The sequence below is a fragment of the Coregonus clupeaformis genome, chromosome 35 (assembly GCF_020615455.1).
Source record: "Coregonus clupeaformis isolate EN_2021a chromosome 35, ASM2061545v1, whole genome shotgun sequence".
Lineage (NCBI taxonomy): Eukaryota > Metazoa > Chordata > Actinopteri > Salmoniformes > Salmonidae > Coregonus > Coregonus clupeaformis.
In genome coordinates, this window is record NC_059226.1 from 27489597 (window position 1) to 27513139 (window position 23543).

Consider the following 23543-nt stretch of genomic DNA (forward strand, 5'->3'; position numbering starts at 1 on the left):
TACGTTGAACCAACGTAGAATATATGTTAAATTGACGTCTGTGCCCAGTGGGAAGTGTTATTCTCTGAGAAGTGTGTGGCTGTGTGCTGTGCCTCAGTGATGATACTGTTGTTGTGTCTGAGGGGACTCAGCAGGGATGAATATCTTACGTCAAAACATGAATCAAATCAAGCCTGGGCGGAAACAAACACACATTGAATAGAGGTGCTTCACAAAGGGACTGTCATGCTCCATTGTTAAAACAAGCAGCCGAGGAGCTACAGTGGTTGATCTAAGAATGGTTCCAGTAGCAGGGGTGTTCTAGCGTGCTGGGGAGCCCCATAGTTATTAGAGTTATTAACGTAGGCAGTGGCACCCCCGTAGAGTTGAACATATTAACATTGGTACAGCCCACTGGTTTTGGGGAACCCTCAAGTGTGAATGTGTAATTTGAATCTATTTCTAGTCCTCATCAATAGTGACTTTGTCAGGTATACCTCCATTTTCTTTATCTCTATTTTTATAACATTTCCTGCAATCCTATAAAACATCCAACAAAACTAGCTCAGGGATAAATGGCTGAATGAACTATACTATTGACAAAACTGTGATGAGGATGGAAAAACCACAACTAACACAATTGGGACACTGCAACAAAAGCATCAAAGTAAAGAGGAGTAGAGAAATGAAGAGCAGGCAGAACAAACAGCTCCATGTAGGTGACCCATAAACAAAGACAGAACATCCTCCTGCCTCAAGGTAGGATAAAGGACAGACCAGCACAGGCGTGCTACTGTCCTGTCTCTAGTCACGCACACAACACAGGACATACGGACGGACATGCAGACAAATGGTGTATGGTGGGAGTCTATATCCGCAAAGAGTCCATGAGTACTGTACAGACCAGCCTTGGATTACAGAGTGCTAGGTAATAAAACACTAATAGCTAGTGCAGTGTACTGTCAAGGGCTACCTCTAATCCACAATGCTGACTTGTATTCATATTGGGAAAGGAAGGGAAAGGGGATACCTGGTTAGTTGTACAACTGAATGCATTCAACTGAAATGTGTCTTCCGCATTTAACCCAACCCCTCTGAATCAGAGAGGTGCTGGAGGCTGCCTTAATCGACATCCACGTCTTCGGTGCCCGGGGAACAGTGGGTTAACTGCCTGGCTCGGGCAGAACAACAGATTTTTACCTTGTCAGCTCGGGGATTCGATCCAGCAACCTTTTGGTTACTGGCCCAATTGAGTTCTCTATCTACGATGAATCACAAGAGGTTTAACAGATATTCATGGGTCAAATCATTCATCTCAATAATAAATTGACAGCACCACTACCCTGAATCGGCTTCACACTATACAGTACCATAGTCAGCATTACTGTATAACAGGGTATTGCAGCAAACAGTAAGGGCTACTCCTATGTGTTTTTTCCTGTTATTCTCTCTGTCCCTCTACAGTCTGCAGATAGTAACTCTAACATGGCTCTCTGGCTCTGCTTATTCTAATTAGCTGGGTGTTGGGTGGGCTGGCAGGGCCGGGTGTCAGCAGGGCTCATCACTGGACTGGCCTCCCTGGCGGTCACACTGAGCTGCCACTGACACACACAGACCAGAGAAAATAAAGAGAGACAGGTTCACTCACTCACACGCACACACACACACACACACACACACACACACACACACACACACACACACACACACACAAACACACACAGAAAAACAGAGGGAGCCGCTCCGCTCCGCACCCTGCCTGGGAGGCTTCATTAACTCTGACCTGTTCTTTCAGCCAGCATGCCCTCTTCCTGTTTATTCTCTCTCTGTATGGACAGCCTGACCTCCCAGGCAGCCACACCCTGCTAACACACACTACCACACAGCCTATTATTATTAGGACCAGCACTATTTGAATTAGGTATTAGGTATTAGGGATGGGATATGAGGTATTAGGGATGGGATATTAGGGATCGTACTAGGTATTATCCTAGTCTGGCCTAGAACAGGTTAGCCTGAGTCAAATTGAGCTTCTGGGATTAGTTGAGATTGTGAGATTAGATTAAATACATTTTTAGGAGCCATGGAAATCTGGTCCGGCACGATCAGAGCAGTCACGGTCCAATGGAGCCACACCACTAGCCAGTATAACCAAACCTACTGTACTGTAATACAACTTACCTTATCAAGGATTAATAACCAACCTTCATGGTTTTATCTGCTATGTACAGGCATGCATCCCAAATGGCACCCTATTCCCTATAATGTGCACTAAAGTAGTGCACTATATAGGGAATAGGGTTGTAATTTGGGACGGGCACTATGTCTTCTACTGTATACACTAACGTGCCAATTTTCCTGTATCAGTGAGATTTACAGCAAAATACTGCCATGGAAAAATAATACGAAATTAATTTATCTGCTGTTGTTCCATTTCCCGGCACAATACAATAGGTCAGCAGTGACTGTTTCTCATCAATATGAGGCTGTGGCATGAATATGATGAAAGGAACAGAATCTCCATTGAAATGACAGATACTGTACCTTACTACCTTGTTCGGAATAATAATGAACGTTTGATTGGCGATATAGAATTAGATCGAAGCATTGACAGCTTGCTGAGATCATACTGCGTGCCATTGTGGGAAAATCATTTTAATCCAGCGACTGCTGGGGAATATGTTTCTAATGGTTATCTTCATATAAAATCTGTCATTACATTCTGTATTATAATAAAGCAATCATATCATTCTACTGTGATCATAAGGGGTATAGAGATGTAATGAGATATAGAGATATCTCAATGGAGACTGTACGTGTTTCTAAAATGGCTGTCTTCTTGTTGTTGATGTAATGTGAGGCCATGGGTTGATATGGTTGTTATGGGGAGCTAAGACCCAGCCTAGCATAGCCCAGACCTGACCAGGTCTCTCCTACAGTAGAGTATAGATCTTGGGTTATCTATGTACGGCAGTCTGTCTGGAGAGATTAGTCCTAGAGTATCCCACAGACTGGTTATGGGGAGGTGATGTACAGCCTGCCTAGCCCAGGGTCATGGTCATTAGGACACACATAGTTTTAAAAAGTGTGGCAACGGAAACCAAAAATGACCGTTTCTCATTGGACAAGTCCAGGTAGTCCCTCCCTGTTTCAGTCTGTTTTCTTCCGTTTGGTGCCTAATGAACAGGACCAAGTAGCCCCTTGACAGACCTGGCCTGGCCACTGAGAGCCTGCTGTTCTAATTGAATCCCACACCTGTTCCTGGCAGGTAACTGCAGCCAGCAACCAGCAGGGGGCACAATGGAGCGCCATGAAACCCCTCCTTCAGCATGGGCACTTAATCGTCTGGAAGTAAGAGTACATCTGTGAGTGTGTGTGTGTGTGTGTGTAGGGTGTAGGGTGCAGGTGCGTGTGTGTCGTCACCCGTGAGCATGTTGGTGTGTGTGCGTGCGTGCCTGTAGGTGTGCTTGAGAGATAGCAAGCGACAGAGAGAGAGAGGAGGAAGAAGGAGAAGAGTAAAGGACAGCGTGAGAGTGTATTTTGTGTGTGTAAAAAAGAAGAGAGAGAGAGAAACGGAGTCAGAGAAGTCAATAGGTTATTTCCTGTGAAATGAGAATAAGAGAGGGAGTGAGTTAATTTTGTGGAGGAGTGAGAGAAAGAGAGAGAGCGAGGTGGGAGTCCCAGATTGTGTCCTGTTCCTTTTGGACAGCAAGGGGGTCAAGGCATGGTGGTCAAAACAGAATACTAACTCACAAATACACACACACACACCTACACCGACACACACAAACCTACACACACAGACACTCATACACACATACCCACCACACACACACACTGTACAGACAGAAGGAAGGGGCTGGCACTTTTATCAACCGTCATGTTCACTTCAAGACAAACCCCTTCACTGAGACCAATAGCAGGGCAGCAGGGCCTGGGTAGAGAGAGAAAGTGGCCATTGAAACGTCTTATCTCTGTGAGAGGTGAGCTGACACACTGAGTGGCAGCACAGGTGGTCCTACTGACAGAGCTTCAGAGCTACAGTACACAGGACACTGCCTGCAGGTACAGGTACAGCACTGGAGTGACACTATGACAGGCCATGACGACAGGGACTCAGGTGGCAGGCAGTGGGTATAGAGCTCCAGGGTTGTTGGCTGGGTCAATTCCATTTCAATTCAGTCAATTCAGGAAGTCAACGGAAATTCCAATTCCAATTTTCCTAATTGCTTTTCATTGTAAGGAAAAGTGAAATTGGATTTTCAGTTTACATCCTGAATTGACTAAATTAAAACAGAATTGACCCCAACCCTGCTGAGCTACTGTAGCGGTCTAGTGAAGCCAGCACCCAGCCAGTTTCTGACTCTCTTCATCCCTCTCCTCTCTCTTTCTCCATCCCTTCCTTCCCCAGTGAGGGCTGTCCAGTCATCTGGCGGTGTGTTCTATCTGTGTGTTCTATCTGTCCATAAAGGCCCGTCTGAGTCCAGACTTATTTCTATTCATGGCCACCTGCCTGTGCCAGAGCTCTTTAGCTTTAACAATGTAATGACTTCTCAATGTACAGTCAGTCAGTCAGTTCCCTATCTCTCTCCTCTCCCTCTCCTCCCCCTCTTTCTCTCCCTCCCCATCGCTCTCCTCTCCCTCTCTCCTTCACTCTCCTCTCTCCTTGCCTGCTGAATAGAATGTCTGAGTGCAGTGGGTCACGTGACTAGGCGTTTGTGTGTGGTGGGTCATTCCTAATGAGGAGCTACTGCCTGTCTCTATAGCGACTGCTCCTCTCTCCCTCTCTCTCTCTCCCTGTCTCTCTCCCTCTCTCTCTTTCTCTCTCTCTCTCTCTCTCTCTCTCTCTCTCTCCCTCCCTCCATCCTCATTCGCCGACAGAGACACTAAATCAATGGTAAATAAATGTGTCTCTACACTCTTACAAAAAAGCGTTCCAAAGGGGTTCTTCGGCTCTCCCCATAGGAGAACCCTTTTTGGTTCCAGGTAGAACCCTCTGTGGGATGGGTTCAAGATGGAACCCAAAAGGGATCTACCTGGAACCAAAATAGTTCTTCAAAGGGTTCTCCTATGGGGACAGCCGAAAAACCCTTTTAGGTTCTAGATTGCACCTTTCTTTCTAAGAGTGTAGGTGTGAGGGATACTCCCCCTCCTTTATTCTGTGTACCAGGTCTTATATACTGTAGCTTCCTTTCCCTGTCTCCTGTCCTTCATGATCACTGATTAAAAAGGACTTGATAGGTGGCAGAAAGATGGTCGACACATATTCAGTCAATTCACATGTCAATAGTAATAAAGGAAAGGAATATGTAAGTCTATTAACACCCAGACTACAGATAGGAGAAGGGAGCGATGGAGTGAGGGAGAAGACACTACAGTCAGTTTGTCTGTCTGTCTGTCTCTCTAGCTAGACTGAGTGTCCGTCAGTCAGACTGAGTGTCCGTCAGTCAGACTGAGTGTCCGTCAGTCCGACTGACATTCACAGACCAGCTCCTGAAAACAACAGCAGAGACGCACGTCACCATAATCTGTCAATCAATCAACCAATCAATGAATCAATCAATGAGGATTAATTCATTAACAAAGGGACAAGGGGCAACACAATCTAAGAGTATTGTTAATTAATCCAAATTAGGATATAGAGGTAATCATAAATAGCAGTAGAGTTGAAGCGAGGATAGAGGGAGGAAGAGGAGGAGTCTCTAGGTCACATGGTCACTGGGAGGAACGGAGGTAAATGTGGGTCAAAAACAACAACAACAAGGTGGATCAAGAGGTGTAGGAGGAAGAGAAGGAGGAAGAGGAGGAGGAGGGTTCGCTATAGCTACCAGGCAGGGAGTATCAAAATTGTGGTCGGTCGGTTGAGGGAAAAACAAGACATACAGGAACAATGAATGTCAATGAAAAGCCACATCCAGGCAGATGGATATGGGGCCATAAAGGAGTTAATGGCATTGCTACAGAGGTTAATCCCTTCAATCTATAATAACCTACATATCTATTTATCCAAGGAAATAGACAGTAAAGGGTACTAGTCAAGACTGATGTGTAACGGTGTTGTGGGCGGGGGCATCTTAAAGGTCAAGGATAAGATTAGGAGAGTCTTGGGCTGAGTCTGACATTCCCTATATAGTGCACTACTTTTGACCAGAGCCCTGTAGTGCACTGTGTGGGGAATAGGGTGCCATTTCAGACACAACCTGGGAGATTAAATGACCCTTTTGAGGCGGCCCTAATGGTGCCTGTTCCCAGTGGCGTCAATACTCTTCCTTCCTCTAACCTTGGATTGAGCCCTGCATCCCCTGCAGTGCTCTTTGTAAGCTCTGTGATTGGGAGACCAGTGACTGATTGGCTCTTTAGAGACTACCATCCCCCTAGTGAACAGAGCCGCCATTACACAGAGATGCTAACTGGGACTGTACCACCTACTGTGGCACCCCTCTGAATCCATACAGACATGCTGTATGAAGGGAAGACTAGCTGACTTCTACTGATAAGGAGGGGTGACTGACAGCCAAATCAGGACACACAGGGGGGTCACAGTAAAACAAAAGCAAGAGAAGGAAGAAAAAGCAGTGATAAGAGCAAATGGATAAAGAGGGGAGAGAGAAAAGAGGAGGAGGAGGCGAAGAAGGAGAGGAAATCTGAGGAGGGCTCAGAGAACCAGCGGCTACTTGTGATGAAACGATGAAAGATCTGAGAGGTAGAAACCGAGCCAAAAGAAAGAAAGAGAGGAGGAGAGAAGGGAACTGAATTTAAAGCCATTTGAGTGAGAGAGAGAGAGAGAGAAAGAGAGTGGACACTGAAGCACCTGGAAATGGGAGAAACTGCTTGACGAGGGACAGACCCATGTCACATGATCAGGGAGAAACTTTGGCCAGTGTCATTCTGAATAGCATTGTCTTTTTGAGTTGAAAATAAAAACAAATAAAGTAAGATTCGCCCTGAAGGAAGGAAAAATGAAAGGGGGAAGGAAGAAACAAAGAAAGAGAAATTGAGGCAGAGAGAAGAATATAAAACAATGTGGAGAAGAGAGGAGAGGAGGAAGAGGAGGAGTCAGTTGTATCTGGAGGGAACCAATTAGAGATAGGGACAAATTAATAATTGCAAACAATAGAGAAATGGTTAAATCATACTTAATGAGATGGAGTGAGAACTGCAGGGTCAGATGGAGAACTATGTCAGTATGAGTAGTCAGGTGGCTGTGGTCCAACGTGGACACGTTGAGGAGAGGAGAGATAGGTTTACAGTGAATGGGAGAAGAGAAGAAAAGGTTTACTGACCATGAAGTGGTATGAATGTACACAATGTTATCTGTCTGTAAGTATGTGAATGGCCACCTGCATGTAGATTGTATAGTGGTAAAACCATGACATAAGAATAATCTCTCTTTTTGTCTCTCTCAGAAATAGTTAATGGACCTCCAGAGTGGTCAGCTGGTTTGTGTGTGTGTGTGTGTGTGTGTGTGTGTGTGTGTGTGTGTGTGTGTGTGTGTGTGTGTGTGTGTGTGTGTGTGTGTGTAGGTCAGGCTGGTGTCATCAGAGGCAAGGAGGAAATCTGGAAGGATCTTAGAGTCTTGGTTATAATCCAGAAAGAGAGAAAGAGAGGGAGAGAAAGAAGGAGAGGGGAGGGATATCAACATCAAACATGACCACTACACAAGGTGCTGGGTTAGGAAGGCGTATGAGGGGAGGAGAGGAGACGAGGGAGGAGGAGGAGGAGGAGGAGGAGGAGGAGGAGGAGGAGGAAGGGGCGAGCTGTGGTTTTTATGTTCATTGTGGTCTTTACCTTTTTGATCCACTTCTATTCAAGCATCGGAAAAAAGACAAAGAGAGAGAAAGAGGGAGAGGAAGAGAAAGACAGGGAGAGAGAGAGAAAGAGGGAGAGAGAGATAGAGAGAACAAGAGAGAGCAAAGAGAATGAAAGAAAAACAGGTGCAGGAAAAAATACAAAATTGAGATTAAATAAAATGCTATCCTTTCTGTCTTTTCTTTAAGCATGTTATTTGTTCTATGTTACGGTTGGCTACTCAGAGAAAGAATGGCGACTCAAATGAAAAATGAGGAGGGAAAATGGCCTGACCTCGGTTTAACTCCATTTCCATTCCATTAACCCAATAATCCCCAACAAACCACACATACATGTACTCAACCCGAACTCCTGTTTTTACGTCTTAGGATCCCACCACTCCCTCCCTCCCTCCCTCTTTCTTTATCTCCTTCCAAACTCCAGGTCTTGTGTCCTGTCAGGGAGAGAAAAACACATCTATGTTCCTGAAGAATCTTCTTTGGAAGCAGCTGTGGGAAGAATAGAGCTAGATAGAGGGATGGAGAGACATGAGGGTGATGAGGAAAGTGGCCCAGTGTGTGGGGTGTGTTGTGGCCTTGCGGGGGCGTCTAGCCCTCCAGGATTACAGGGTCTACATTGAACCTGTCTTTTAATCCCAGGAAGTGGCGCTGCGTCTGACTGCGCTCAGTACGCCAAATCACGGAGCTCAGCTACAGAACCCCGCCATTCGCTCAATCCATCGACCAGCCAATCAATGGGGAGCAGCTTTGCTCGCCAGGATCAGATGCACTCATCAAAAGAGAAGGAAGGAAGAAAGAGAAGGAAGAAAGAGAGAGAGGAAAGAAACAGAGGGATTGAGAGACGAAAGGAGGAGACAGACGAAAGTAAAGCGAGTAAGAGAGAGAGAGAGAGCACAGACAGCACAGAGCACAGAGTCTACACCAAACACTAATCACTAGCCTGTGTGTTGAGCCTCTATGACGCTTTGGCTGACATAAGCAGTTAAAGCAGTTTGTAAGGCAGCTTTCCATAGACATCGCTCATTGTGGCTGACTAATGAGTGGTGTGTGTTTGTTTGTGTGTGTGTGTATGTGTGTGTGTGTGAGAGAGAGGTGTGTGTGGTTCTTCCCTGCCACGTGGAAGGAGACGTATCATCGACATGTGTCTGGCATGTTGCTGCTGCTGAACGTGTCAATGCCGTGTGAAGCCTTTGGGTCCCTGGAGAGCCTCGCCATTTGAAGTCATCACCACTCTCATCAATGGTACAACACGAGAAGTGTCTGTAATGGACACATTCCATGAAAGAGAGGAGAAGAGGAGGAGGAACAGGAGGAGGAGGAAGGGAGAGAGAGAGAGAGAGAGAGAGAGAGAGAGAGAGAGAGAGAGAGGCGAGAGCGAGATGCTCATGGCTGTAAACAGACACACAGTGGGCTGATGGGTAAAGTTGGGCCCTGAACGGTGCAGTGTGGAGGTTTGATGTGGCGTCTCTTTATGACAGTTATGTGTCAGACAGAGTCCAAGGGGGAGCAGGGGGTCCTTTATATAATGTTTCTGTGTGACCTGTTTTCTAAACACACACTACCTTCAGGGAGATAACAAAATTGTGTGTGTTTGTGTGGCGGGTAATGGAGTGGAGGAGAGATATTAGAATGAAGGAGAGATAGAGAGAACGAGAGACTGAAGCAGAGAAATTAGAATGAATACGAATGAACGATAGAGTCCTAATAAAAGAGGGATGAACTGCTTTGGTGATGAAGAGGAGAGAAGGAGAAGAAGAGAGGAAGATTTGATTAGTTGACGTCCTCTGGTCCTTGTCTGCTGCTCTGTAAAGTAGCAAACACAAACACACACACACACACACACACACACACACACACACACTGTACATTGCAGGGTGTTAGTGTACAGTAGGGCCACCTGGGTCTCTGTGTGTCTGATTCATTCAGGCTCCATCGTAGGTCCCCTGGTGAGAATGAAAACCCAGGCACCTCCTCTGCTCAGCGCTGCTCAGCGCTGCTCTCCAGAACCATATCAATTACCCTCTCTGCTAACGAGGCACAGCACGCTAACGAAGAGCTACATATACACGGACACCTGAGGAGCACTGCAGGACAAGCTTTCTCCTCCGCTCTCCTTCACCACGCTGCTGAGAAATAGCATGCCCTCTTTCCTCTCCTGCTGTCTCTTCATCCCTCTCTTTCTCTCTCGCTCTCCCTCTCTCTCTGCATTTTTCAGCATTTCTTCCAGGCTCGACCCAATCCTCCCATTTGTCATTCACCAAACATTTATGAGTCCCTAATGGTGCCCCTATACATATTTATCGAATCTCCCTTTCTGACACATCAAAGCACTTCTCTCTCTTTCTCTCTGGAACGTGTCAAATTACAACACAATTACCCCTTCTCCTGACAAACACATCCAGACAAGTAAACTATAAGTTACAGAAGCTTTGTGTCCGGAAAGGCATTTATAATGAATACACGCCCCCGGAATACATTTCCGTGAATCAAATTCATAAACTGAAAAATGTCCGCAGTACACAGACCTAGTTGTGACTTCTAGACACATATAGAAGGACATTATACAGAAGGTAAAGCTACTAAACAGTATAGAGTAGCATAGTACATGATGGTGATTAAACAATTCAATTCTTCAGTTACCTGCACTTAATATTAACAAGATAAGTTGGCAAACTGATGCAACAGCAGAAGGTCTGACTCTCCACTGAGTGTAATAGTCCTGGTCGTGTAGCATGGATATCCCCACTGGAAAGAGCATTAGGGATCAATAATGATGTAGTGCTACATTTACTGGGAGCAGGGACAGAAGAATTCCACTCTCCACTTTACATTTACTGGGAGCAGGGACAGGAGAGTTCCACTCTCCACTTTACATTTACTGGGAGCAGGGACAGGAGAGTTCCACTCTCCACTCTACATTTACTGGGAGCAGGGACAGGAGAGTTCCACTCTCCACTCTACATTTACTGGGAGCAGGGACAGGAGAGTTCCACTCTCCACTCTACATTTACTGGGAGCAGGGACAGAAGAGTTCCACTCTCCACTTTACATTTACTGGGAGCAGGGACAGAAGAGTTCCACTCTCCACTCTACATTTACTGGGAGCAGGGACAGGAGAGTTCCACTCTCCACTCTACATTTACTGGGAGCAGGGACAGGAGAGTTCCACTCTCCACTCTACATTTACTGGGAGCAGGGACAGGAGAGTTCCACTCTCCACTCTACATTTACTGGGAGCAGGGACAGGAGAGTTCCACTCTCCACTCTACATTTACTGGGAGCAGGGACAGGAGAGTTCCACTCTCCACTCAACATTTACATTGGTTCCTACATGCTTCGTAAACAACAGGTGTAGACTAACGTTACGGCCCCTTCCCAACAACACAGAGAGAAATAAAATAGATCAATAATAGAAAAGGAATAACACGTAATAACAAAAGTAAGAATAAATACACAATAAGTAACGATAACTTGGCAATATACACGAAGTACCAGTACCGAGTCGATGTGAAGGGGTACGAGGAAATTGAGGTAGATATATACATATAACTAGGAATAAAGTGACTAGGCAAGATGAGATGAATCTACTGTTGTGTAGGATTTTTACTCCAGGAAATATATACAGACAGAGTGAATCTGTGGCTCTGTCACAACAGTTTGTCTTGCTCTGTTCTGCCCAGTGAAGACAAAGTGATGTCTCTGTAAGGGCTCACAGGGTTTTTGGCACTGTGAGATATGACTTGACTTGTTGGCTGTTGTTATGTTCTGCTGGCATGCTCACACACCCAAACACACACCCTAACACACACCCTAACACACACACTTACACACTAACACACACACTAACACACACACACACACACACTAACACACATACTTACACATACATTAACACACACACTTACACACACACACACTAACACACACACACTAACACACACACACTGGCCCAATCTTCTGAGTTCATCTGACAGTGCTGTGTTGACTCCGCTGTGTCGACTCTGCTTTGCCTGTCACCTCCATGTTTCAGGTGGCTGGTAACACAAAGCTCTGTGTGACACGCACACAGAGGACCCTGTCACACACACACTTGCACGTAAACACCCACATACTCACACATATACACACGTGTCATGCCTACACGCATCATGCCAGCTGCCAACAGTGACCATTTAAACACCATCCCTCTATCCCTCACCCCTTAAGTAGAACCAACCAAACAAACAAACATATGTCACCCATAAAGACACCAAAACACCCTGCATTCCCAGTGAGCCATGAAAGATGGGGCATTACCAGAGCGATTAGCAGCAGCAAATTCAATTAATCTCTGCAGAGAGAGGCAGAGGGATAGGGGTAGAGAGCGGGAGGGACGCTACCCCCCTCTCCTGGTAATTAAGAGTAACCGAGTTAGTTGCCACTAGGTTTGGGATGAGATGAGGAGGACTGTAACACTGACTCTATTTCACTCAGGATCTATTTATATTCTGGTGGCAGAGCCCGACAACATGTAACGTGGTGTGGCGGAATGCGGTGCGGATGGGGAGAACTAACGTGTGTGTGTGTTTGCAAGTCTGGTCCGCAACCCATCCCTGAGGGAGAGGAGGAGACTGACGGAGGACTGTTCTAATTGGCTCGTCTTTTTCACTTCAGACAGCCAAGACTTTTCATCACGACGCGATCAGGTTCCAATTTTCTCAAAACCCCCTCCACCCTCCTTCCTTCAGATCCAATAAACAAGGTTTTTTAATAGAAGACGGGAATAGGAGAAATGCAAGTCAGCAGCTATTTAATAATCACTTTCAATTGGCTCCTGTGTGCAGTCAGAGGGAAAAGTCTGGTCTGTAATAAGAGAGAATAAGAGAGGAGGGAAGAGGAAACTATTTATTTATAATCCAGGACCAGATCACCACCTAACAACAAAACAACACCAGAGGAGAACCACATAAAGTAGAACATAGCAACCAGGGGCCAGCCAGCCAACCTGACCACCACAACCAGTCAACCCAGATTTCAGGGCTACATTCAGAGGGTGAGATGATAGAGGAGACTGGAAGAGGACATGATCTCACCCAAAGGCTGCAGGGCAAGAGAGAGAGAGAGAGAAGAAGAAAGATAACACAGACTAGAAAATCTTCCCCAACAGCAAAGGTCACATCTATTACTTTTCTTGCTGCGATGGTAACAGGACTCAACCCTGAACTACAGCATATATCTAGAGGCAGGTTAGCTGGGGGCCTGTGAGCGCTGAGCAGAGGAGGGTCAGAGTTCATCGTAATCTTACGGGGGAACAGTCAGCCAGGTAGGACAGCTCCCCTAGAGGCCTGGAGGCCATGCTGTGCTTTGTTTGGCACTTGGAAAGTTGACAGTGGAGTGTTGGGACAACTCCTACAGGTGACAGTGGAGTGTTGGGACAACTCCTACAGGTGACAGTGGAGTGTTGGGACAACTCCTACAGGTGACAGTGGAGTGTTGGGACAACTCCTACAGGTGACAGTGGAGTGTTGGGACAACTCCTACAACCTGCAAAGAAAAAAGAAAGAGACAGCGGAAGATAAAGAAAGGGATGGAAAGAGATGGAGATCAATGGAGAGAGTGAAATGAGAGTAAAATGATACTAAAAAAGAGAGAGAATGAAAGAAATGTGGCAATGGATAAAGAGTAGAAAGTAAAGAGTTGTAGAAGAAGGGCATGAAACAAAGACAGAGAAGGTTGACAGAGAATGAGAGATGAAAAAGGGTGATATTGACATCGAGATATGTTGAGAGGAAGAGAGGAGTATGAGATTCAGAGAGGAGGTATGAGAGTTGTTGACTTCGGCCTTGGTTTTCTTCGGCTCCCTGAAGGAAAAAACATAGACATTCACCCACAGAGTATCTCTTACCCACCTTCCCTTCCTCCTTCCCATAGCCATCAATCAAGCCCCTCCCCCCTCCCCTGACCCCTACCACCCCCCACACCACACTTCTGTCTCTTCCCAGTGGAGGGGGGTTTGGCGGCTGCTCCCCCTGGAATACTCCTGCACAGTGAGAGGATAAATGCTGAGAGTAATAACACATGGGGAGGAGGAGGGGACACTGTCTGAGAAGAGATTTTCACATGACTGAGGCTCCACACAACACCATAATCCTCACCCTGTCTGTCTGTGTTTTTGTGTTCTTGTGAGTGTGCATGTTTTAGGGTTTGAGTGAGAGTGTGTGAGAGACAGTGTGTGTATGTGTGTTTGTGCATGTGTATGAGCAACAGAGTGCGTGTGTAATGTGTGTGTACGTATGTGTGTGTGTGTGTATGTCACACCTGGCACAGAGCTGCGAGCAGCACCCGAGGAAGCCAACAGCCAGTTACCATGGGGATATTGAAATGGGCATGTGGTCTAAAATAAGCCCTTTGCTGTTTGTGTTAACATTCCCATTGTGGCATGGCGACACAGACACACTCTCCTGCCTCCCAGTCTCACTGCGCCCAATATTTTTTTCTCTTGGAAATCAGAGGGACTTCTAAGGTGTTTGGCACCAGATAAAGCAAGCTAACAGGCCCGGGGGTCAACGTGTGTGTGAGTGTGGCAGTGTGTGTTACCACTATGATTGGCAATAAAGGCTGACCCCTCGCTGTAGTCACTGTGTGAAGTGCTTATCTGCCGTGGTGTTTGTGGAGCACCTTCCCTGTGTGAAAATCTCTCTCAGCCTCTGGAGCGTTGCACTGTCGATGGAGAAAAAGGGTTTAGTGCTGTGTGTGTGTAGGTGTGTGTGTGTGTGTAGGTGTGTGTGTGTAAGAGAGAGAGAGAGCAAGAGCGAGAGCGAGAGAGCAATGTGTGTCTGTCTGGTCTGGTCTTGGTCTGTTAGTTTGTGTGTGTGGCTGAGTGTGTGCGAGAGAGAGTCTGTGTGTGTGTGTGTCTGTGTGTGTGTGTGTGTGTGTGTGTGTGTGTGTTGTTGTGAATGCCAGTCAATTGTTGAGAGGGCTGAGGGGGGTTAGGTAGGGGAGAGGGGGGATGGGGGATGGGGGGTGGGGAAGTGGGTGAGGGGTGTGGGAGATGGGGGGTCTGGGTACTCACTGTAGGGGACACACTCATACTGTATCTCCAGGTACTTGTAGGTCCCTGGGCAGGGGTCTGGGAACACATCGGACCCTGCCACCACCACACATTGGGTACGGTTATTACACCTGCCACACAGAGAGAGAGAGAGAGAGAGAGAGAGAGAGGGGGAGAGAGGGGGAGAGAGAGAGAGAGAGGGAGAGAGAGAAGAGAGAGAGAGAGAGAGAGAGAGAGAGAGAGAGAGAGAGAGAGAGAGAGAGAGAGAGAGAGAGAGAGAGAGAGAGAGAGAGAGAGAGAGAGAGAGAGAGAGAGCGAGAGAGAGAGAGAGAAACATGGGAACAGAGAAATAAAGATAGACAGAGGACAGAGAGGAGAGTGATGAGGACATTCAGAGAAAGACAAAAGAGACTAAAGAGAAGAGGCAGAAACATGTCCTTGGGGCTACGAAGAGACGGAGGGAATGGGTCGGAAGGGGGTCCTTTCACACTAGACTAGATCATGTGACAGCTGGACCAGAGGGGAGGAAGTGACAGAGGGATGAGGGAGGAGGGAAAGAGGGTGAAGAGTGACATAAGAGTCTCCCTCCCCCGATGATTTGTGAGTGGGAGCAATTAGAGGTGAGAGAACGGGGGGACTAGTGCTGCTAAGACAGACACACACACACACACGCGCACACACACACACACACGCGCGCACACACGCACACACACACACGCACACACACACACAGACACACACAGAACGCACACACGGCAGGGAAACATTCATATGCACATTACACCAACATAATCGAAACAGCTCAATGTATGCTCCCTCATACTGTATACTCACACTCCCAGCATGCACACACACTTCCCCTTTCAGCACATAATCCTCCCTCCTCTATCCTCCTCTATCCAGCTTTAGCATCATTTCTCTCTTTCCGCTCTCTTTCTCGTTCATACTCCATTTCTCTCCACGTCACTGCTGCACTGTCTTTATCTCCCCATCAGTGGTTCACTCTAAACCGCTCCCTCCCTCCATCCCCACATCAATCCCCTTCAGATCTCTCCATCTCTCTATTTCTCTCTCTTTCTCTCTCTCCCTCCCTCCATCCCCACACCAATCCCCCTCTCCTCCTCCAGATCTGACCATCGCTCTCTCCCTCTGTGTCTCCCTCCATCTCACCAGTAGCACCCTCTCCCTCCATTACGTGTGTGATGGATAGCAGGGCGAGGGCTGCCATTGATCGGCTCTATGAGGAGGCAGATGCTAAGCACAGCCGGAGCGCAGCTGCAGGCACCCACACCACAAACACGTCTCTCACTACACACATACTCAAGTTTACACACTAATAACACATAAGATGCAAAACAAGGAGGACAGAAAGACACACCCACCCTTGGTGTCCTATGTCTTCTTATTACACACACACCAACACACCCACCTACCCACCCAACCCTCCCATCCCCCCCCACACGTACCCCCCACACGTACCTCTGTGACATGATCTTGAAAGCGTCAGGCAGGTAACACTGCACGTTCTCCATTTGGAAGGGGTCGGCGTCACAGATCTTGTCGTCCGTGCGGCCGTAATTGGCCGTCTCAATCATGATGACATCACTGCCAGGACAGCGCAGCTCGATGGGGTAACCCTCGCACGCCAGCTCTCTACGCATCAGGCCGAAGGGCATCGCTGACCGACTCAGAGCTACAGTAGAGAGAGAGAAGGAGAGAGAGAGAGAGAGAGAGAGAGAGAGAGAGAGAGAGAGAGAGAGAGAGAGAGAGAGAGAAAAGGAGCGAGAGAGAGAGAGAGAGAGAGAGAGAGAGAGAGAGAGAAAGAGAGAGAGAGAGAGAAGGAGCGAGAGAGAGAGAGAGAGAGAGAGAGAGAGAGAAGGAGCGAGAGAGAGAGAGAGAGAGAGAGAGAGAGAGAAGGGAGCGAGAGAGAGAGAGAGAGAGAGAGAGAGAGAGAGAGAGAGAGAGAGAGAGAAGGAGCGAGAGAGAGAGAGAGAGAGAGAGAGAGAGAGAGAGAGAGAGAGAGAGAGAGAGAGAGAGAGAGAGAGAGAGAGAGGGAGAATGAGAGAGAAGGGAGAGAAAGATAAAGTGTGTTATTGACAATGTAAGTGCATGGTATGAAATAGGAGGGAACTCATATAAACAAATGGCAGACAAAACCACTCTCTGTAGAATAACAGAAAAAACATAAAGAAAATGGCTAGGTAGAGAAAATGGTGGTCATCATATCCAGCAGCAGAAAGACAGGGCCTAAGGGCAGAATGTGTATTTTTACATATCAATCAAAGTGTATTTATAAAGCCCTTTTTACATCAGCAGATACAGAAACCCAGCCTAAAACCCCAAACAGCAAGCAATGCAGATGTAGAAGCACATAGCAGCTAAATTGTAACATAAACACAATGAGACCATCATCTCAATTTACAGAGGACACAACAAAAAAACAGAGTGTAGCCAGCCTCATAGACAGAGAGTGCAGGTGGATGTTGGATCCTAAAAGAGCACTTCCAGACCAGGACTGCCTCCCAAATGGCACACATTTTTTTAAATAGGGAATTTGCCATTTGGGACACACCCCAGCTCTCCCAATCATGATATTTACCCACTTTGAGAGGCAAACTGTTAAACTTTCTGGCTTGTTCCATTAACAGACTCCCACACACACAGCTAGCAGCTCAACCCCTACCACTCGGACACGCACGCGTCTGACGCACAGCTCTGAAATAGAATGTCCTCACTTCACGTCAGCCTTCCAGCCGACGTCAACATTACACCTGGGTAGGCAGGACCTCCATAAGGAGAGGGGGAAGGAGGGAGGGAGAGGAGGGAGAGCGGGAGAGGAGCAGACAAGAAAATAAATTGAACCTAGGCTCCCTCCCCCTACCTGTGTCGTCTGTCCGTTTGCCATTTGTACGCCCACTCCATGTAATCAGAAGACTGAGAGGACAGCTAGAAGAGAGAGAGCTGGCGCGGCGGACAGAGAGAGGGGGCAGCCAGGGCAGCGGGGGTTAATCGCTGTGCCAGGGCTGAGAGGGCTACAGAGAAGCACAGAGAGACACTCTCCCTCTACTCCATCGCTCTCTCCCTCTCCTCTACCCCCCCCTCCATCTCTCTTCATCTGCACAAGTAGGCTTTCTAACGGCCTCTACATTCAGACCTTCAACAAATTCAGCCCTACTCAGCTCTCCATGTACTCCAGTAGATAAGCTCAAAAAAAAAGAACATATTGTTACTTTTGGCATAGAAGAATGCAAATTGACATACTTGCATAATTTTTTCGCATTGAACAAAACCTAATATAGTGCCATTTCATCAGAGCCTTGGGCCGGCATGTAGCGCCCCCTAGAGGTCAATGGTGAAGAGTAGGAATATGTAAAAAGGCTAAAAAGCAAGAATGTTGTTAAAATGTGCTCAACCAGGCTGTTGATATGTCAGTAAAAGGTACTATGGGGTAAGAATATGGTAAATGATTGTTTTATTTAAAAAATATATTTGGTGAAAAATATTATTGCATTTATGTCAAAACACTATATTATGCAACATAAATTGGTTAAACAATATGTCATGCCCCTTGAGGTAAATGAATCAATATTCAGACTAAAGATCGCCTATAAAATAATTCCTTTAATAGTACTGAACTCAAATTGTCACATATCTCAAATTGTAGTCTGAACATGTGGAAAACATGATGGAAGAACATCGATCATTTGAAATGTAAGAAAACCCTTTTGGGGGACATTGTCCTATATACCACCCAGAAACGCATTCATTTAAATTTAATTGAATATTCATGTTTGGACACAAAAAATTATCATAGTTTGTTCAAATTTGCCGTCAGTCCTCATATAAAGGGATACTGTGAGATTCTGGCAATTGTGCTACTTACCCAGAGTCAGATGAACTTGTGGATACGATTTAAATTGTATGTCTCTGTGTGAAGTATGAAGGAAGTTAGAGGTAGTTGTAACTAGTGTAACACTAACTAGTGTTAGCGCAACGACTGGAAATCTACAGCTACATATGGTCATGGAACAAGAGATGTGCTTTTTGTGCTGGTGAACCCCGTATTAAAAACTAAGCATAGCCTCCCCTCCCCTCAATGAAAGCTGGGATTGTATCATGCCCAATGCATTCACCATGTAGCCAAGCCTATCAATAAAGAATTTTGCTCTTGAGACTGCCTTGAAATAAATCTTAATCACCAAAGCTTTTTTTAAAGATCACGTTTGGGAGCAGCAAAACAGTGAGTGGACATTCTCATGTGTCCATACGCCCATCATGGAACGACAAACGCGATGATGCCGGTGACCCTCGTATTTAGAAACATTGAAATTGTTGACCTTTAACATTTGCTTGTTAGGGGTTCAATCAGCGAAACGATAAAATTATAAAATGAGCACCTTCCCGCTGAGGACATATGGTTGCAGCCTGGAGCAAAACAATATACCATCCTTGCATTTTCGTTCGAGCTGGTAAGCAAAAAGCTAACTAAGCTAACTAGCTTTTTGGCGGACTAGTGTAGCGTAGACTAGTTTGCATGGTCGGCGTAGTGACGTGAAAATGCTTGCTACTAATGTTGAAGTTCAATTTCTCTGACACTTAGCGACTCGTTAGCAAATTACTTATTTTGAGAACATAAAGGCTTCATAATTCATAAAGGTCATGTTAACTGACTGATATCATCTCATAGAACAAAATTTATAAGATCTCCTAAGCCTGTGTTAACCTTATTTTCAGCGTATATCCCCCAAACCCCATTATTTAATATAATATAATAATAATATAATCATAATATAATATTATTATTATTATTGGCCCTCCTGTAGCTCAGTTGGTAGAGCATGGCGCTTGCAATGCAAGGGTTGTGGGTTCGTTTTCCACGGGGGGCCAGTATGAAAAATGTATGCACTCACCAATTGTAAATCGCTCTGGATAAGAGCGTCTGCTAAATGACTAAAATGTCAATTGGATCACTAAAATTTCCCCATACATTTCCCCAATAGGAATGGCAAACAAACCAGAGATAGAAAATTATACTTAATTTCCTGTTTTTAGGACTACAAGCTGGCAAGCTCTATTGTCGACTGTCTAGTGCGCTGCGCTATAACTCGTTATGGGTTGAATCCCGGCCAAAGTCCCATTGCCCAATCACCCATTTCTCTTTTCATATATTTTATTAAGACAAAACATGCGAGTTTTGTATTTAATTCACCACTTTGAAAGTGAGAATATCTCAATTTTACTTCGATTTCTGATGGTTTATCATCATTGTTGAGATTGTTGCATTGTTGCGACTACATCAGGTTTTGTTAAGTGCGAATTTCAATGCTTCTATGCCAAAGTGAATAATTTTGGAGCTTATCTAGTGGACTAACAGTCAGAGCTCAGAGGCAGAGGGACTAGAGTTGGCAGGGGAGCTCTCCCTGGTGATGAAGGACAGCCAGTACAAACGAGTGGAGCTTTCCACTACCAGCTAGACAGACAACTGCTGTCCATGGTGCTGAAGGAGGATGATGAGAATACGTGTATAGAACTGCATTTGGAGAGCAATAACCATTGGAGTCTGGCTATGGTTTGTGCTACATCAGACAGAGCTAGCAATGCATTGTGACTGCAAAGTATATGGGAGGGAACTGTCCATGGAACTGAAAACAGAGTGATAGGTAGTGATAGGCTCTTTACAACATTGAATCGACAGAGAGAACATTTCACACATTAAGTCTGTCCCTTTCTCTGATCGGTCCCATTTTCTCAACTTACCTCAGTCCAAGCTAGCTATCTCCAACCAACCAGATTGGACATGAGAGCTTTGAAAAGAAGCTGCTCTCCTCACCCACTTAGCCCTCTTATACTCCCCTGACCAGACTGTATTAGCAGTTGAGAAAGGCTGGAATGCCGAAAAAGCTGGGTTCTATGCTGGCTAATTGATATAAAACAGAGAAAAGAATGAAAAATCACTGAATTAAGCTTATAGTGGCTTATATAAGGATGTGCTTTCCCCTTATTTGAGGATATATAATACATCTAAATTAATGAAAAATGACTGAATAAAGCCTATTAACAGGCAGTATTAGAGACTAGACTAGGAGAAACTGTCTCTTCTCTCTTCTCTCAGTGCTGGAACACACAGAACAGAACAGAACAGAATAGGCCTGTTTTCCTTGGCAGCTGATGATGAGGCTCTGGGTGCATTAGATTTCAGTATATCCATTCAGGAAATGTGCCTATAAGGGTCTATGTCAATGTCAGTCATTTACAGAGATGCTGTGCAGCTCCAGCTACATGACTCACTGCATTGAGACTAGCTCATATTTCTAAATGCCACCCATTCATGCAGCTGCATCACTTGGGTAATGTTGTGTCAGTGTGTAACTAAGGACATTAAGGCTGAATAGCCAGATCAAATGTATTTAAAATCCTTTATGCCTCACCAGTGTAGTATTTCTTCGTAACGGCCTTATACAGTGAGGGAAAAAAGTATTTCATCCCCTGCTGATTTTGTACGTTTGCCCACTGACAAAGACATGATCAGTCTATAATTTTAATGGTAGGTTTATTTGAACAGTGAGAGAAAGAATAACAACAAATAAATCCAGAAAAACGCATGTCAAAAATGTTATAAATTGATTTGCATATTAATGAGGGAAAAAAGTATTGGATCCCTCTGCAAAACATGACTTAGTACTTGGTGGCAAAACCCATGTTGGCAATCACAGAGGTCAGACGTTTCTTGTAGTTGGCCACCAGGTTTGCACACATCTCAGGAGGGATTTTGTTCCACTCCTCTTTGCAGATCTTCTCCAAGTCATTAACGTTTCGAGGCTGACGTTTGGCAACTCAAACCTTCAGCTCCCTCCACAGATTTTCTATGGGATTAAGGTCTGGAGACTGGCTAGGCCACTCCAGGACCTTAATGTGCTTCTTCTTGAGCCACTCCTTTGTTGCCTTGGCCGTGTGTTTTGGGTCATTGTCATGCTGGAATACCCATCCACGACCCATTTTCAATGCCCTGGCTGAGGGAAGGAGGTTCTCACCCAAGATTTGACAGTACATGGCGCCGTCCATCGTCCTTTTGATGCGGTGAAGTTGTCCTGTCCCCTTAGCAGAAAAACACCCCCAAAGCATAATGTTTCCACCACCATGTTTGATGGTGGGGATGGTGTTCTTGGGGTCATAGGCAGCATTCCTCCTCCTCCAAACACGGCAAGTTGAGTTGATGCCAAAGAGCTCAATTTTGGTCTCATCTGACCACAACACTTTCACCCAGTTCTCCTCTGAATCATTCAGATGTTCATTGGCAAACTTCAGACGGGCCTGTATATGTGCTTTCTTGAGCAGGGGGACCTTGCGGGCGCTGCAGGATTTCAGTCATTCACGGCGTAGTGTGTTACCAATTGTTTTCTTAGTGACTATGGGCTCCAGCTGCCTTGAGATCATTGACAAGATCCTCCTGTGTAGTTCTGGGCTGATTCCTCACCGTTCTCATGATCATTGCAACTCCACTAGGTGAGATCTTGCATGGAGCCCCAGGCCGAGGGAGATTGACAGTTATTTTGTGTTTCTTCCATTTGCGAATAATCGCACCAACTGTTGTCACCTTCTCACCAAGCTGCTTGGCGATGTTCTTGTAGCCCATTCCAGCCTTGTGTAGGTCTACAATCTTGTCCCTGACATCCTTGGAGAGCTCTTTGGTCTTAGCCATGGTGGAGAGTTTGGAATCTGATTGATTGATTGCTTCTGTGGACAGGTGTCTTTTATACAGGTAACAAGCTGAGATTAGGAGCACTCCCTTTAAGAGTGTGCTCCTAATCTCAGCTCGTTACCTGTATAAAGCACACCTGAGAGCCAGAAATCTTTCTGATTGAGAGGGGGTCAAATACTTATTTCCCTCATTAAAATGCAAATCAATTTATAACATTTTTGACATGCGTTTTTCTTGATTTTTTTGTTGTTATTCTGTCTCTCACAGTTCAAATAAACCTACCATTAAAATTATAGACTGATAATTTCTTTGTCAGTGGGCAAACATACAAAATCAGCAGGGGATCAAATACTTTTTCCCCTCACTGTAAAAACACACCGGACAAAGACGGCATAAACACATTCATATTAGGAACACAGATGGTTCACACTCTCTCTGCATAGTCGCCCACGCACACACACACACACACACACACACACACACACACACACACACACACACACACACACACAGAGAGACAGTGGTGTAAAGCACTTAAGTAAAAAATACTTTAAAGTACTACTTAAGTAGTTTTTTTGGGGTATCTGTACTTTACTTTACTATTAATATTTGACATTTACTTCACTACATTCCTAAAGAAAATAATGTACTTTTTACTCCATACATTTACCCTGACATCCAAAAGTACTCGTTACATTTTGAATGCTTAGCAGGACAGGGAACTGGCCAATTTACGAACTTATAAAGAGAAAATCCCTGTTCCTCCCTCCTGAATCTGATCTGCCGGACTCACTAAACACAAATGCTTCGTTTGTAAATAATGTCTGAGTGTTGGAGCATGCCCCTGGCTATCTGTTAAAAAAAACAAGAAAATCGTGCCGTCAGGTTTGCTTAATATAAGGAATCTGAAATGATTTATACTTTTACTTTTGATACTTAAGCATATTTTAGCAATTACATTTACTTTTGATACTTAAGTATATTTAAAACCAAATACTTTTAGACTTTTACTCAAGTAGTATTTTAC

The 23543-nt window shown here is 45.4% G+C and overlaps 1 protein-coding gene across 1 annotated transcript in view; it reads right to left on the reverse strand.

The window, feature by feature from the left end:
- Positions 1–23543, reverse strand: part of LOC121551323 (adhesion G protein-coupled receptor L1-like) — a 138677-nt gene that overhangs the window by 27641 nt on the left and 87493 nt on the right. Inside the window, exons 3-4 of the mRNA XM_045211162.1 lie at positions 16297–16510; positions 14839–14948 (exon numbers count right to left, since the gene is read on the reverse strand). Coding sequence (XP_045067097.1) covers positions 14839–14948; positions 16297–16510 — 324 coding nt within the window. The remainder of the gene's footprint in view (positions 1–14838; positions 14949–16296; positions 16511–23543) is intronic.